Raw genomic sequence first — 17,249 nt, forward strand, 5'->3', positions numbered from 1 at the left:
TCTGACCAAGAACATTATTTTTTATTCTTTATTATTTGCTCAGTATTTATTTCCCCTTAGGGTGTAAGTCAAGAAAAGTATCACCAAGATGAACTTAAAGTAGAATGTCAACTCCACCACCTCAACAATTTCACAAGGAGGAAACCCCCAAATCATGCACAATAATAATCATGACTAATCATCCTGAATCCAGACTCCATAATGGACATGAAGAGTGAAAAAAAGAAGTTAGAGAAAACAGGTCCCCCAAACTACCTTGCTGTCCACAGACCTTGGCTGAAACCAAGCACCTGGTTGGCCTTGCAAACTGCGCAGAGCAGCACACAGCAGGCCCGAGCAGCTGTCCTCAAAAGGTGGCTTTGAGCTTGGCCTTGGTTGGTGTCTAGGAACTGACATTTCAGGGTGTACCCACTGTTCTCCAGGGTAATAATGGCTCACTCTGCCTAAGCTGTTTGCACAAGGGATAAACTGTGGCTTATGCGCAATACTTGCTTTCCTTCTGAGGCTTGGGAACCTGGTTATATGCTAGGCATGACCAGTGCAATAAGAACCCTGGGCGTAGAGTCTCTGATGAGCTTCCCTGGTTGGCAGCATGTCATATGTGTTGTCATAACCTGTGATGGGGAATTGAGCACACTGCTAGAGGACCCTCAGGAACCTGTGCCAGTCTCCCCTGACCTGGCCCAGTGTACCATTTTCCTTTGCTGACGTGGCTCTGGAGCTTTCTGCTGTAACCAATCACAGGCATGAATACCACCATATGCTGGGTCTTGTGTGTCTTCCTAGCCAATCACTGAGCCTGCAGCTACATATGTGACCTTGATCACGTGAACAACCCAGCTCATGGATACCCTTATTGCATAGCACTTACCCTAAGGTCTGTCAGATTGAAGTGCCAGTCAGAAATGCTTTAGGCTGCAAGTAACCATACCATCAAATAACAGCACCCTCAGGCAATAGCAGATGATTTTCCTCCTCGAACCAGGCTGCTGGTGTCACCCCACCTCTTGTGGTAACACTGGGCCATCAGGCTGGAATCTTTGTGACTCTGTGGGCCTGCCCTGAGGTCCCAAGATGTTAGCCACGGTTCAAATTCATGTGTATGCCCTAACATGTGGAGCTGGAGGGGGAGCAGCTGGAGCAAGAGCCCCTTTGACATTGCCCGGTGACTCCTGCCACTGACAAGGATTTGGGTAATTAACCCCCGTCAGCATCCATCCAAGCAGTCTCTCCTTGCTCAGGGCTCCATATCAAACCTCACTTTTTGGTCTCTGAGCTGTCCCAAGGTTTGTATTTGGGACCTGAGTGGGCATGGGAGGAGATCGGGTGGTCTGGAAGATTTCCTGTTGCCTCCATCTCACAGCAGGAGCCCCTAGCTCAGTCTTAGGACCCATGGTTGCCCCTACACTGGCTGGGTGCTCCGAGAATTCAACACCTGCCTGGTGTAGTGGTGAACACCTGTAATTATGGCACTCAGGAGACTGAGGCAGAAGGATTGTGAGTTTGAGCCCATCCTGGGCCACATAGTGAATTCAAGGCCAAACTGGGCTACACAGCAAGACCCTGTTCTCAAAAAACTAAAAACCAAACAAGCAAAAACAAAACACCTCTGCTCCCTGCTGTGGGAAAGAAAGAATCCATTGCAGACGCGTGGGGCTCACCAGGCAAGGGCTGCTGAGTCTCAGCCCTCATGAGGAGCTGGCTTTTGAAAACCCTAGAGCGGAGTCAAATATTCTTTACTCGACTCTTCCACTGCCGCCAGACCACATCCTTCTTCTGGTTAAAATCACTCTGTGGCTTTTCCCTCATTCAGGAAAGAGGCCAGAGTCCTCACTGTGGTCCACGAAGCCCTGTAGCATCTGGCCTGTCTGACTTCATGGACTACTGTGCCCTGCCCCAACCACACTCCGGCCTGTACAATTACCTGCTGGCCTTGGTGCTGGGCTTTCTCTGCTGAGTGTTCTCCTCCCACACACTATGGCTCCCTCTGTTTCATACAGGTCTCTGTTCCATCAGGAAAGTCTTCCCTAATGACATCACCAAGAAAGCCCAGCGCCACTCTTGCACCTCTTTCTCCCTTCACACCATCTGGCTTTAGCTGAATTATTATGTATAGATCCTTCTTGACTTAATGATGGCCCTATGTCCTGATAAGCCCATCATAAGTTGAAAATATCCTACATCAAGCTGGGTGTGGTGGCGCATGTCTATAATTCCAGCACTCTGGAGGCTGAGGCAGGAGGACTGCCTTGATTTTGAGGCCAGCCTGGGCTACACAGTGAGTTCAAGGCCAGCCTGAATTACAGAGCGAGACCCTGTCTCAAAAAAAAAAAATAAAAAAAAACAACACCCAAAAGAAAATGAAAATGTCCTACATCACAATGAACTGACTACGAGCCGGGGATTTAGCTCAGTGGTGCCGCTGCCTGCCCCGCAAGTGCAAGGACCTGAGTTCGATCCCCGGTACCAAAAAAAATAAAATGAACTGACTACTCCTAACCTAAGTACAACTCAGCCAACACAAAGCCTGCGGTATAATGCAGTGCTAACTATTGATACTGTACTGAAAGTGGAACCAGACTGGCTATATGAGTACACTTGTGCACCACTGGAAAGTAAAAACCTTGGAAAGTTGAAAAATCATAAGTTGAAACACAGTAAGTCAGGGACCGGCTGTGTTTCTGCCTATGGCCTCCTTGCCTCCCCTGGGATGCATGGCTGTGAGGGCAGGGATTTCTGTCAGTCTAGGTCACAGCAGTGTTCCCAGCACCTAGCACAGCTCCTGGCACACAGCTGGTGCTCGATACTGTCTGCCCACCAGCAGCCTGGTGGTGTAACCACGGTGACACAGCAGACATTCAGTAAGCACTGGCTGGATGAACGAGTGGAAGACCTGTTCTGCTGGGGCGGGGAGCTGGCCCCTCCCCCATGCTACCTCCTGGCTGACCTGGGAGCTGGGCCTCAGCACAACCACAGGAACTTTATTTACAACACAAGGCTGGGGCAGAGTGGGGGTGGAACAGGACAGCACAGGGCTGGCATGACCCTACTTTTGCTCCCGCCTCCAGACGATGACCATGCCACTGGCGTCACTGGAGGCCAGCAGGCTTTCGTCACAGTTGAAGCTGACGTCAAGCACGGGTGCACTGTGGCCCTGCAGCTTGTTGACAGCAGCCTTGGCCGCTCGCTCCACATCAAAGAAGTGCACACACATGTCCTCACTGCCTGTCACTGTCCAGGGAGAGACAGAGAGAGCCTATAAGGAGGGGCCTGGTCCCTAGCTGGGAGCTCACATGGCCACTCTGGTTCCATGTGCAAAGTGAGAGGTCTCTGGGGTGGTAGGGGTCTGTGTTCGAGGTATTTGGAGGGCATGAGCAGTCACCCAGAAGTCACGGCATCGGGTGTCATGAGGTCTGACCCTAACCCTCCCCAGCCTCCCAGGGTCCTGACCCCCCAGGACTCACCCACACAGGCCCCCTGGCGGAAGGACATGAGGGGGCAGAAGATGCTGCGCACAGGGTGTGAGCTCTGCTCAATGGGGAAGCTTCTCTTCAGCTGTAGGGTCCCCTCGTTATCCACCACCCTGAGGAAAGGTCCAAAGAGTGGGTCAGGGCACAGCCTCAGCCCCAGGAGGGATGGCAGTGGTGGGCCAGTCTGCATTCCCACCCCTGCGTCTGAGTTCTTTCCATGGTTCCTAAAATCCAGTTTTTTGGGGTTTTTTTTTTGCGGTACTGGGGATGGAACTCAGGACCTTGTGCTTTTGAGGCAGGCAAGGTGCCACTGAGCTAAATCCTCAGCCCTGTTTTTTGTTTTGATATAGGGTCTCACTCTGTTGCCCAGGATGGCCCCAAACTCCTGGGCTCAAGTGATCCTCCTGCTTCAGCCTCCCAAGTAGATGGGTCTACAGGCACACACTACTGTGGCCAGCTGAAATCCAGTGCTGAGATGATGACATGCACCTCTCAGTAGGAGCTGCTGTGCAAGTTTGTGACAGCCTGGACAGCCTGGACACTGTGACAGCCTGGACACAAACGGGAGCCTCTGCAAAGTCATTCACTCCTTTTTCATTCTCAGAATCTCAACCATCCTGGCATCAAGACAGGCACACAGAGAGGAGATGGCTGTACAACCAGTCTGTCCACCCTGAGAAAGCTGCACAGCCACTAAAGAGAATGAACTACAGCTATTGTGGGTGACTGGGGGATCCCTGAAGTGTCTTCTGGGGAGAAAAGTGAGGTGTGGGTGAGATGCATGAGGCCCCTTTCTAGAGTGCGCCCTTCCCTCAACAGGAAGGACATAGCCCAAGGGAGGGGGAGGGCTGAGGTGGGGAGGGCTGAGGAGCAGGGATGATGATGCGCAGGCCTGGGGAGGCCGAGGCAGGAAAAGCATGAGTTTCAGCCCAGCCTGGACTACCATAGCAAGGCCCTGTCTCAAAACAACAAACAACTCAAGCAAACAAAAGAAAATGAAAAAAATCTTAAACATGTACTTGAAGTAAGAATTTAGAGGGCCAGGGATTTAACTCAGTGGTGCTTCCGCCTGCCGTGCAACTACAAGGTCCTGAATTTGATCCCTGATACCAAAATTAAAAAAAAAAGAATTTAGAAAGTATGTATCTACATAGAAATTTTTTAAAGTAGGAAAAAAACCCAGGACAATAAAAAACATCTTGTTGGGGCATGGTCTTCAGGCCAGGCTGGATGTTGCTTAAGGCATTTTTCAACATATGAAGCCCAGGGCCACTCCAGAGCTTCTGAAGCCACCAGCCTGGAGGAGGCCTGGGTGTGACTTTTTGAAGCTTTTCAGGTCATTTCAAGGCATAGTCCAGGCTGAGAGCTGCATTTGCATAACATGATGGGGGTAAGCAAGGAGACTGAATCCTCCCTTCAAAACTTTTTTTAAAAGAATAAGGGCTGGGAACCAGACATTATGCCTGTAAACCATTATGCCCATAAACTAAGCACTCAGGAGGCTGAGGCATGAGGATTCCAAGTCTGCTGCCAGCTTGGTAAAGTTACATAGAGTTCATGACAGTGAGATCCTGTCTCTAACAAACAAACAAAGGGGATGTAGCTCCGTAGATAGAGCATATGCTGCATGCTCACGGCCCTGGGTTCAATACTCAGCACTACAACTAAATAAATGAAGAGCCAGGACTTAGCTTAGTAGTCACCAAAAAAATAAATGAAGAAACAAAACAGGCTTCTGCTACAAGGAGACCATGGCTTTTTTTTTAATAGTTCTGGCCATCAAACCCAGGGCCTTGCAATGCTAGGCAAGCACTCTACCACTGAGCCACACCCCAGCCCAAGACCTTGGTCTGCTTAACTGTAAAATGGAAATAACAACAGTACCTACATCACAGGTTGGTATGAGGACTAAACAAGGTGACACACAGAAAGTGATCTGAACAGGGCCTGTCCACAGCACGCCAACTGCTGTACAGGTACTCGCTGGCACTGTCATTCTTATTGCTGCTACTGGCCTTAGTGCCATCACCTTGGGGCATTACTGTTGTTATTATTATTATTAGTTGCAATACTAGGGGTGGATCCTGGGCCTTGCACATGATAGGCAAGACTGAATTACATCTCTAGTCTCATCATCATCCTACTATTGGAGACAGGCTCTTGGACCAGCCTGGCGGAGGAGGCAGCCCTCCCTCCCCGGGTGGGCGGCAGTGATGGCAAGGGCTCACCTGTAGAGGAGCAGCTTGTTGAGGCAAGCATTGATGAGCAGCGAGGGGTCCCGAGCCTCGCGACTAACCCAAGAGCGGGCAGAGATGCTGGTCACCGGGCTGCCTTCATGCACCACCAGCCGCTTGGCTTTGGTCAGCTTCCCTGTGGCAGTGGAAGGCAGAGGTGAGCATGAGGCCTGAACCCTGGGATAGAGGGACATCACCTATATGCAGGGCTGTGGCCTGCCTACCTGTGGCCATGTCGAAGAGGAAGGAGAAGACACTCCCACGGTCATCGCCTGCCCAGAGCAGCCGGCCAGGGGCATCGAAAGACAGAGCCAGGACACGGCCCGTCAGCTTGCTGGAGCCACCCTTCACTTTCTTACCAGTGGAGATGTTCATGACGTGCACGTTGTGCTTGGCATTCCCCACCTGCAGGGAGAATGCGTGCACCCTCATCCTACACCCAGCTAATTCCTTCTGGAGTCTGACCATGGTCGGGCTGCGACAGGGGGAGAGATGACCAAAGGCATCTACCTTGCTCCCTAGCCAGCCCCTCTTATAATCTGCCCAAAGTAGGACAGCTGCTCCCAGGAAAAAAGAGGTCTCAGAGCCATGTCACCCACCCCTTGGCCAACCTGAAAACCACTGTACAATCCCCATGATAACCGAACGGCTTTTCCTACACCCTGACAACTCCTTTGTGGAGACTCTGAGGCTGCTGCCCTGAACGGAGAAAGGTGCTGAGCTCTAGCTCATGCTCAGCCAGCTTCCAGCCCAGACTTTCCATGGTCTTCCCTGCCCTATGATCAGTCTATCTTGGAGTGTGATCATGGTGGGACTGCCACTAACAGATGGACGAGCTTGCAGTCTCATTATCTTGCTTCCCAGCAGCAGCCCCTGCAGGTGGACAACTGTAGGACTCTGGCTGATGGGACCAAAGGGGTCCCAGAGCCATGACCCCAGCCCCAGTCTGGCCCCTCTGAGTCTACCCAGCAAAGCCATTGAAGACCATGCACTACGCTGTCTCCCCCCTTCTCTGGACTCCTTCCCTTTGAGACCAACACCAGCAAGACTACTATGAAGGGGGATGGGGATTTAGCTCAGTGGTTCCGCCACCTGCCTCGCAAGCGCAAGGTCCTGAGTTTGATCCCCAGAACCAAAAAAAAAAAAAAAAGAAAAAAAAGACTACTATGAAGGGACTGGAGGGTCCTAGGCCTTATACCCAGTGCCCTCCCACAGCCCTCAAGCCCCATGGTGAGTGGGCGCCCTGGAGCCTGACCACAGTGAGGTTGTTGTTGATGGGCTGGAAGGTGCAGCAGAGCAGCTCGGCGCTATCAGGGTCAGGGATCTCCCGGATGCAGCGGCCGTCCTCAGAGGCCCAGATGCGCATGGTAGCATCCAGTGAGGTGGACACAAGGATGTCATTGGAGAGGGACCAAGCGAAGTCGGAGACGCCCCGGGTGTGGCCCCGCAGCACTTGGAGGACGGTGGGTGGGGCGGGCACCAGCTGGCACAGGGAGATGCTGCCATCCAGTGAGCAGCAGGCCAGGCGGTGCCGGTCGTCATTGGCAAAGCGCACCCTCGGGACTGCAATGGCAAGGAGCCATTTGTGGGAATCAGCACGCTCTCGCCATGTTTTGTATAAACAGCTCTGGCCTCAGCAAAGGGCTTTTCTTGGCAATCATAACCTCAGACGGCCCTCTGCCAAAATGCTCCCCAGATCTCAGCAGGCACTTTGAGGACTCCAAAAGTCTTCTGCAATGCACAAAGCTCCTGCTGTCTTAGCTAGCTAGCGCTTTACAGTTGCTAGGTCTCTCTGACACTGTATAGCCCACTATATCTGCCCTCTGTGGTGGGATTTCTCATCAGCAGAGGCTTTGAATCCTTCCAAGGGACTCACGAACCCAGGCAGCCTACTGCAAAGTGCTCCTCTGAGTTTCCAAGGAAGCCCTTTCCAGTACCTAAAGTACTGAGACTGCAGAGCATTTTGTAGGGGGCTTCTGGATTTGCCTAAGGCGCTGTGGGTGGTAAGTCTTCCTTCAGAGGCCTGCCAGTGGTCCTGCACTCTGAAAAGGACACCTTGGGCAGTTGTCTAGATAAATGTTTAGTGATAGGACCTGCTGCCAACCGGCTTACCTGCCTCATCCACGTGCTGATCAAAAACATGGTACATGCCAGCAAAGGCGTAGTTCTCACTCAGCGACGTGTCCCCGGCCATGGCTCGACTCGCCTCAGCTGCTGACGTGGGTACCACGCTGCCAGGAGGCCTTGGCCCGAAGCAGAGGGGTGACAGGAGACAGGTACAGGCATTCAGCCCACCATGCCCCCGGGTCCCTCTCAACAACTGCCACCCTTGTCTGTCTCTGTTGCATACCTGTCTTCGTAGACTGCACGGTTCATCTGGGCCTGCAGCTGGTAGGATCCACGGCTGACAGAACGGCGGTGCCCACGGGCCCCCAGGGCTCGAGGATCATCCTCAAAGTCCTGCAAGAGAGAGGCTCAGGGTGGGTGCAAATTAAAAATAGCTCCTGAGCCTGGTGTAGTGGTGCATGCCTGTAATCCCAGCACTCTGGAGGCTGAGACAGGAAGGTCACAGCAAGTTTGAGGCCAGCCTGGGCTACATAATGAATCCAATGCCAGCTGGAACTACACAGGGAGACCCTATCTCAAAAAAACCAGAAACAGGGCCGGGGATTTAGCTCAGTGGTGCTGCCGCCTGCCTTGCAAGCACAAGGGCCTGAGTTCGATCCCCAGTACAAAAAAAAAAAAACCCAAAACAAAAAACCAAAAACAGCTCCTGAGAACCTTTGAGATCTGGAGCCTTCAAAATATATCCAGAAGGGCTGGGGATTTAGCTCAGTGGTTTCGACGCCTGCTGCTCGAGGGCAAGGACCTGAGTTCGATCCCCGGTACCAAAAACAAAAACAAAAACAAAAATATATCCAGAACTTGATCCCTTCTCATCACACCTGTCCTCTGCCACCACCGTTATTGCTGACCTGCGCTGCTGCAGTGGCTTTTTCACTGGCCCCCCTACCCTTGCCCTGCTCCACACTTACTCAACACATACTGAGCACTTTGTTCACTGTACAAAGGATGAACACTCTCATCTAGAAAACTCTCAGCTGTCTTGAAATGGAAAAACACAAAAGACAAAGAGAGACTAACAGTCTCAAAGCTTGAGAGACACTGGCGGTCTCAAGGCTGACAGTCTCAAGGCTTTGCCCCTCCTGCTAGATCCACAAAGGTCACTGTGTCCGAAAGATAAACTGCTGAAACAACAGCAGCCTGAACCTCCCTATGTCTTAAAGATAAACTGTAAAAGCAACATTTGCCTCCACCTCCCTCCCTTTGCTAAGTTCCGCTTCTGTAAAATTCTGTTTTCCTGCCCTGACTAAAGAGCAAGATAAAAAGGAAAAGAAACTTAGAAACGGGGCTCAGACTGTGGAAGGTGACTTCCACTGGGCTCGCTAGCAAATATGCCTGCCTTTCCTTTCAACTCTGAGTGCCACTCTCTTCCTTGGTCTGCCTGCCGAGTGCCACATTAGTCTCACTTTATTCAGGTCTCGTACTCTGCAGAGCAGTGGCCTGACATCCCCATAGCTTCCCTCTGCCCCCACACTAGTCCTTTGTGTGTGTGGTACTAGGGATGGAACCCAGGACCTCACACATGCTAGGCAAGTGCCCTGCCACTGAGCTACATCCCTGCCACACACACAGGCTCCTTTCTCTCCCAACTCTGCTTTATTTTTCCATCTTAGCACTTCTCACTACCCAGCATGGTAGCTATCAATGTGGTTATTTGGCCGTTTCTCATGTTTAATGTCCTTTTTTTTTTTAGTACCGGGGATTGAACTCAGGACCTTGCGCTTGTGAGGCAGGTGGATTTAGCACCACTGAGCTAAATCCCTGGCCCTTGTCCTTTTTTTTGGTACCGGGGATCGAACTTAGGACCTTGCGCTTGCTATCCTTTTTTTTTTTTTTTTTTTTGAGACAGGGTCTCGCTATGTAGTCCAGGCTGGCCTCAAACTTGTGGCAATCCTCCTGTCTCAGCCTCCCCAGTGCTGGGATTACAGGCATGCACAACCACGCCCAGTTTCCTCTTTTTTTGTTTTGTTTTTTGTCATGTTTATTGTCTGTCTGCTGACACAGTTGGTGTAGTATATCTTTTTGTCCTCTACTGACCCCCTGTGCCAGGAACAGTGGCTCGCCAGCACAGGTGCTTGAAACACTGGCACTGAATGTGTGGAGGCCTGCTGAGGCTGGCCATGCACGGCAGTGGGTGGTTGTGGTCAGGAGCTCACCTCCATGCGGTCCAGAGTGGTCCGGCTGCTTCGGATGATGCTGTTGCTATAGGCACGAGCACTGCCTGGCTCAGAGAGGGGCCCGTAACGCTGGCCCAGCAGTTGGCCTCGAAGCCTCAGGTACTGCCGCCGCAGTGCTGGGGGGTGCCCAGCCTTGGCATTCTCCCGCAGCAGCTGGCTGCGCCGGCGGATATACTGGGTCCGAAACTGTGGAAACGTTGGTGTGCGGTATGCGTTGTATCTGCAGATTCAGGAGGCAGGGTGGGCAGCAGGCACGGGACAGAAGAAATCAATCAGGTCCGGGCATAGGGTGAGAGAAATGAGGTGTGTGGCAGTGAGTGGAGTCAGGGTGGCAAGAGTGATTGATAGTAGTGTTGGGGGTTCCTTCTGGTGCTGTGATGGGTGTCATTCTGCAGTAATACCCGGAGTTATAATGTTAGTATGGAACAAGAGTCAGTCTGCAGCTCTTTTGGGGTCGGTATGGGATGGCAGTGCAAACAGTAACAAGGGTCAGTCTAGCATGGTGGTAGATATCAGACTGGCATGACTATGGAGGTCAGAGGTCAGTATGGGGCAATGGTGCAGGTTAGTATAGGTGGCAATGGGGTCAAACTGGGGTAGTGATGGTAGTAGGAAAAGGAGTGGGGAGCAATAGTAGGGGTAGGAAATTGCCAGGCTAAGCACCACCCTGCTCGACCAAAAGCAGCTTCTTTTGCGTTTGCCCACATCTGCCCGCATTTTCCCAGCATACTCTTCGGAACCCTCTCCAGCAGGGCCATATTTCTGCAGGTAAGACTCCACATCCTGCTGACCGCGCATGCTCATCTCCAGCCTGCCCACTCAGCACATTAGGGCAAGTTGTCTGCCCAGCCTCATTTATTGCCATTGCGCATGCACCACAGTAAGTTCCCCTCCCAAGGGCTCCGAACCCACGTCTCACCTCGCATCCACTGCTAAGACTTGCTGCCACACCGCGGCCATTCCCTGGCTTCCTCCTCCTCTGGCACTTCCGCCCGCGGAAGCCTGCAGGACAAGGGCTTGGAATGTCAGCGTCCCAAGCGAAGGGTTCCGCCCCTTCCACCAGGTGGTCGTTGCCATAGACACCAAATCCCTCCACGCCGGGAACGTGTGAAATCCCACCGGGTTGTTACCATGGTCATCACCCCAGCCCGGCCCTTCCAGGGCAGCGCCCGGGTGACTCACAGGAGCTATTCAGACCTGACCCACCCACTCCCTGATCACCATAGCAACGCTCCTCCCCCGCCTAGCAGTCCCAGTTTGACGTTCCCCACCCATCTTGCCCCCGCTGCCCTCCGCCTTCCGTTCTTGAGTCCAAGAGCATAGCCCAGGATCGAGGACCACCTCCGGGGCTGCCTCTGGCTCTTGAGGCCTCCGGGGCGGCCCTGAGACCAGTGTCTCCTGTTCCTTCCGTCTCTTCTCCCTTTCTCAGGCTCCAGGCAAGATGGCCGCCTGCTGCCAGAACGCGCTGCAGAGCGGAGTGAATCGATAGAATACTTCCCAGGGCTTGGGAATCTCGCAGGCGCAGGGACAGTTAGCTTCCGGCACATGGATGGAGGCTCCACCCCTTGAGTTCTACCCACTCCATTGTGACACTTTTTGTATTCGTAGGGATAATGTTCAGGGATCATAGTATCCAGGGATAGGGATGAAGTCTCCAAATCACTTACTAGAAATCACAGATACAATTTTCTTGCGAAAAAGTGTAGACTTGGGCCGGGGATTTAGTTCACTGACACCGTGGCTGCATCGCAAGTGCAAGGTCCTGAGTTCGATCCCCGGTAACGCAAAAAAAAAAAAAAGTAGATTGCTTAATCTTCGCAAAGCTAAACTTGAACAGAATAAAACTTAAGCAAAAAAAGAGGGCTGGGGATTTAGCTCAGTGGTTCCACTGCCTGCCTTGCAAGCGCAAGGTCCTGAGTTCAATCCCTGGTACCAAAAAATAAAATAAAATTTAATACTATGAAGCAGTGCATGGTGGGGCACACCTGTAACTCCAACACTCCGGAGGCTGAGGCAGGAGGATCACTATGAGTTTTGAGGCCAGTCTGGGTTACATAGTGAGCCCGTCTCAAAAAAACAAAATAAATTTAACCGCACATGCAGACACCCCTAGAAGGTTCTGTAGTGTTTTTTGTTTGCTTTGTTGTTTTGAGACAGGGTCTCGCTATGTAGTCCAGACTGGCCTTGTACTCACCATGTAGCCCACCCTGGCATGAACTCTCAGTGATCCTCCTACCTCAGCTTCCCACCAAAGGTGTTTGCCACCATGCCCAGCTGGTTCTCTAGTTTTTAGAGTGACTGATTGGCCATTGGACAGCTCTGTGATGAGAAGAGTCCATATGCAGGAATGGACTGGAGGTGGTTGGACTTGCACGTCTCCAGGAAACCAAGGATTGAGTGTTTGGAGGCAGAAGACATAATCAAACGGCTTTGGGGCTTGCATCCTAGGAAGCTATCCAAATCATCTTTATTTCAATTCCAACTGGAAGCTGCATCTCAAATAGAATAAACAGAATTTACAAGGTTGAAATTCAAGGTGTAATAGCTTCCTCTTATATTCTTACTGCTAGAATTCTTTTGTTGTTGTTTTGACAATATTCTTATATTTCATTTTCAAAAATTATTTTTAAAAACTCTTTTTTGTTTTGTTTTGTTTGAGACAGGATCTCACTATGTAGCCCAGGCTGGCCTCAAACTCCTGGCAATCCTGTGTCAGCCTCCTGAGTGCTAAGATCACAGGCATGGATTACCACACCTGGCCTAAAACCTCTTATAAGGCTATAAGATATCAGCACAATCTAACAATAAGGTTGTTTTAATTATGAATTAGTCATTGATGCACCAGCTGCTGTGTGGACATGTTTACTACTCCAAGAAGTGGTACATTTCACAAGATAGTGTGATTTGGACACTGGCAGAGGCTCTGACAACCATGAGCTGTATAGTCTCAAACAAGTCATATAACCTGTCTGTGACTCAGTCTATCTAGACTCATTCTTCCTTCTATTTTTTAGGAGACAGGCTCTCTTTATGTAGTCCAGGCCAGTCTTTAGCTCTCTATGTAGCCCAGGTTGGCCTCGAGCTCAAAAGCCTCCTACTCAGCCTCCCAAGGGCCCAGACCCCGGCGTGCGCTACCATGCCTGGCTCACCCTTCCTTCTTGTACATCCTGCCTGTTTGGCCTCCCAGAATTTAGAAATGCAAAGGAAGAGCTGGGAACGTAGCTCAGTGGCACAGCTCTGCCTGGCAAGTGTGAGTCCCTGAGTTTTGATTCCCGGTACCAAAGGAAAAAAAAAAAAACAAAGGAAAGCACTGGACCACATTGGCCGTCTGCTTTTCATGACTAGCACAAGCTGACTTGAAATCTGAAGTTGGAGCCCTAATTTCAGGGGACAAAGTGGGACATGAGGGAAAGGCTAGGTGTCTGTGGAGAACCAAGTTTAGTAAAATGGGTGGAGCCACAGGGCTGAGCTGTCACTGGGGTAGAGACACTGCATCCTCATTCACTTATCTCTGGAGTTTCCCCCGAAATGGGGCAGGTGCAAGTTAGGATGTGGGGTCCTGATTCAGAGTTCAGCATCTCCTGATGGGAAAATGCTTGCCTTTGAAGCCAAAGCTCTCATAATCTCGAGGTCTACATGGTGAAAACCATTCATAGTCTCAGTCAGAACCAAGATTCCTGCAGATGGGCAAAACCTCAAAGGACCATTGCATGTGGAAATAAGGAGCCAGCCTTCGAGGAGGGATTTCGTCAGCCACTTCTGGGCGCAAGCAGTAACTCAGATGAAATGGTCTCTGTTCTCATGGAGCTGCCATGCTGGCTGTCAAGATCAATCAAAATAATTTCAGATGCTGTACTTAGTGTTGCAAAACTTGGCGGAGGGGTGAGAAATTTGAGATGGAACTGGAATAAAGAGGAAGCAGAGGGCCGAGGGTGTGGGTCAGCGGTAAGGTGCTTGCCTAGTGCGTAAGAGGGCCTGGGTCCATCCGCAATAGGGAAAGAAACTGAAGGAGTGAAGGAAGGGGAAGGGGAGAAGAAAGGAAGAAGCCAGATATATGAAAAGCTCTACATTGCTGAGTGTGAAAGAATAAAGTGGCTGGGTGTGGCCACACACCTACAATTCTAGCACTCAGGAAGCTGAGGCAAGAGCATCAAGAGTTCAGGCTAGCCTGGATGACATAGTGAGATCCTGTTTCAAAAAAAAAAAAAATGGCACAGCGGCACACATTTATAATCCCAGCTCCTTGGGAGGCTAAGGCAGGGGGATTGAAAGTTTGAGCCCAGCTTGGACATTTAGCAAGATCCTGACTCAAAATAAAAAACTGAAAAGGCTGGAATGTAGTTCAGTGTGAAGGCCTTGGGTTCAATCCCCAGTACAGAGAGAGAGAGAGAGAAAGTGAGCCAGCCTGGTGGTGCACGCCTGTAATCCCAGCACTTGGGAGGCTGAGGTAGGAGGATTGCCAGGAGTTCAAGGCCAGCCCAGGCTACATAGTGAATTCAGAGCCAGCCTGAACTACAAAGCGAGACCCTGTCTCAAAATAAATAAATAAATAAATAAATAAATAAATAAAATAAAACAAAACAAAGAAAGAAAGAAAGAAAAGAAAAGGGTAGAAGATGAGCCTCTGAGTGACTGGCTCAGAGCAGAGAAATCACTTTATGGGGTAGGACCTTGGCCATGCTCAAACTCAATTCATTGGGTAAGGAATTCGGGCCCACACTGTGGGGATGGGAAAGACCAGGCCCAGGGTTGGATCAATCACCAGCAATTTTACACAAAATGAGTACAGGCCTTGATACTTTTCTCATTTTTCTGTTAGTACACCGAACCACATCTCACATTTATAGGCTGTGGTGACAGCTTGCATTTACTGAACACTTACTACATTGATCTTATGTAACTGTTACAATCCTAAGAAGGCAAGTATGACAATCCTTTTGGAAAAGTTATGTTTATAGCAGCACAATTCATAATAGCTTAATCTTGGAAGTGGCCTATATGTTCATTAACAGATGATTAGATAAAGAAAGAGTGGTATTAAAAAAAAAGAGTGGTATTTACACACAATGGAGCACTACTCTGCCACACAGGATGAACTTGTTTTGCAGCAAAATGGATGCACCTTCAGAGCATAATGTTAAATAACTCACACACACAAGCTTAAGTATTACATGGTATCTCATATGAAAAACCCAAAATATAAAGAGCAAAATAAAAGACAGACAATAGGAAGTATGTGAAAGAGCTCAAGAGATGGAGGGAAAGGGGAGGGAAGGGAGAGAAAGGGGATGGAAAAAGGAATTCAGATGTGTTATCGGGCCAGAGATTTAGCTCAGTGGCACTGCGCCTGCTTTGCAAGTGCAAGGTCCTGAGTTTGATCCTCAGGACTACCCCCCTGCAAAAAAACAAAGAAGTTTAACCAGACTGTTTCTTATCCTGGACACCAGAAACCACCATTCCCTGGTAACCATCCAGCAGTACTGACAACATTGCTCTGTCTCCCCTCTGTACATCCCTGGAATTAAATCCTAAATCTAGCTGGGCATGGTGGCACATACCTGTGCCATCTGCACAGAGGAAGCTGAGGCAGGAGGATTGCCGAGAGTGTAGCTCAGTATACAGTACTTGTCTAGCATGTGCAAGGACCTGGGTTCAATCAATCAGTCAAATCACCCTATAAACTTAGTTGGCCCTATACACTAACAATGAATTGTCTGGAAAGCAAATTAAGGAAATAATTCCAGTGCTGGGGGTGCAGCTCAGTGGCAGAGTACATGCTGAACATGTGTGAAGGAGGCCCTGTGATCCATCACCAGCAACCTCCCCTGCTCAACAGAACAGAAAACAATTCAGTTTACAATAGCATTAAAAAGGGGGGGGGCTGGGGATTTAGCTCAGTGGTTCCGGCACATGCCTTGCAAGCCCAAGGTCCTGAGTTCAATCCCCGGTACCAAAAATAAAATAAAATAAAATAAACTCACCTACTAGGTGTGAGACCCTGGGTTTGACCCCCAGCACCACAGATAAATAAGATAGAATACATAAAAACTGGACTCAGCCAAGGAGTGAAAAACTTGTACATTGACAATTACATAACACTGATGAGTGAGATTAAAGGAGACGCAAGTGAATGTAAAGACATTCTGTGTTCATGGACTGGAAGACTTTATATTGTTAAACTATCCATACCACCAAAGCAATCTAAAGGCTCAATGCAATGCCTATCAAGAACCTGATAGAACTTTTTACAGAAATAGGAAAAAATTTAAACATTTCTATAGATCTACATAAAAACTTGAATAGCCAAATTATTAGAGAAAAAACAAAGTTGGAGGCACCACACTTGCTGATTTTAAATTGATTACAAAGCTTATAGTAGCCAGGCATGGTGGCACACACCTGTAATCCCAGGACTTCAGAGGCTGAGACAGGAGGATTGCTGAGTTCAAGGCCAGCCTGTACTACATAGTGAGACCCTGTCTCAAAGCACCAAACAAAGCGACAGTAATAAAAATGTATGGTACTGGCATAAAAACAGACACTAAGCACAATGGAGCAGAGCCCTGGAATAATGGCCAACATAATTGACCCTTCTTGGCATGGGGCTGTGGATCAAACCCAGGGCCTTGTGCAGGCTAAGCATGTCCTCTACACTGAGCTACACTGCCAGCCCCCATCAAAAAAATTTTTTTTGGCTGTAGTAGGGGATTGAACTCAGGGCCTTCACACTGGGTTATATCCAAATCTTTTTTTTTTTTTTTGGAAAGGATTTTGCTAAATTGATAAATTGCTCAGGCTGGGCTCAAACTTGCTATCCTCCCACCTCAGCTTCCCAAAGTGCTGGGATTATATGCGTGTGCCACCATGCCCAGCGAAAAGTCAGTCTTTGACTACAGCTCCAAGAACACAATGGGGAAGGTCAGAGATGTAGCTCTGTGGCATCTGGAAAGAACAGGTCCTGAGTTTGATCCCTGGTACTGATCGGAAAGCCCCCCCCCCACCAAAAAACCCCACCCACAATGGGGAAAGAACAGCCTCTTCAATTAAGTGTTCAAAACCAGATATCCACATGCAAAATAATCAAATTGGACATTTATTAAGTATCATATACAAAATCTGATGCAAAATGGATTAAAGACTTGAACATAAGATTTGAAGCCTTTAATAAAATTCTTAGAGGAAAAAAGTCCAAATGCTCTTTGCCATTGGTCTTGGCAATGATTTTTTTGAATATGATGCCCAAA

The 17,249-nt window shown here is 49.7% G+C and overlaps 1 protein-coding gene across 5 annotated transcripts; it reads right to left on the reverse strand.

Moving 5' to 3' along the window:
- On the reverse strand, positions 1–11,513 carry Wdr13 (WD repeat domain 13). 5 transcript variants are annotated; one of them, XM_004871943.2, is made up of 10 exons: positions 11,347–11,513; positions 10,925–11,007; positions 9,985–10,225; positions 8,055–8,164; positions 7,817–7,947; positions 6,960–7,267; positions 5,929–6,109; positions 5,699–5,840; positions 3,465–3,583; positions 1–3,231 (listed from the first exon to the last, which is right to left on the reverse strand). In XM_004871943.2, the coding sequence occupies exons 2-10, from the start codon at positions 10,963–10,965 to the stop codon at positions 3,047–3,049; spliced, it is 1,458 nt and encodes a 485-aa protein (XP_004872000.1). In that variant the 5' UTR covers positions 10,966–11,007; positions 11,347–11,513; the 3' UTR covers positions 1–3,046. The 5 variants fall into 5 exon arrangements, with proteins under 5 accessions (XP_004872000.1, XP_004871999.1, XP_004871998.1 ...); XM_004871942.3 differs by having other exon boundaries at positions 11,295–11,497; XM_004871941.3 differs by having other exon boundaries at positions 11,277–11,497.
- Between the last annotated feature and the right edge of the window lie 5,736 nt (positions 11,514–17,249).

Source organism: Heterocephalus glaber, unplaced genomic scaffold (genome assembly GCF_053883595.1).
Source record: "Heterocephalus glaber isolate CG9 unplaced genomic scaffold, H.glaber_assembly_v1.0 deba00001546, whole genome shotgun sequence".
NCBI classification, from domain to species: Eukaryota; Metazoa; Chordata; class Mammalia; order Rodentia; family Bathyergidae; genus Heterocephalus; species Heterocephalus glaber.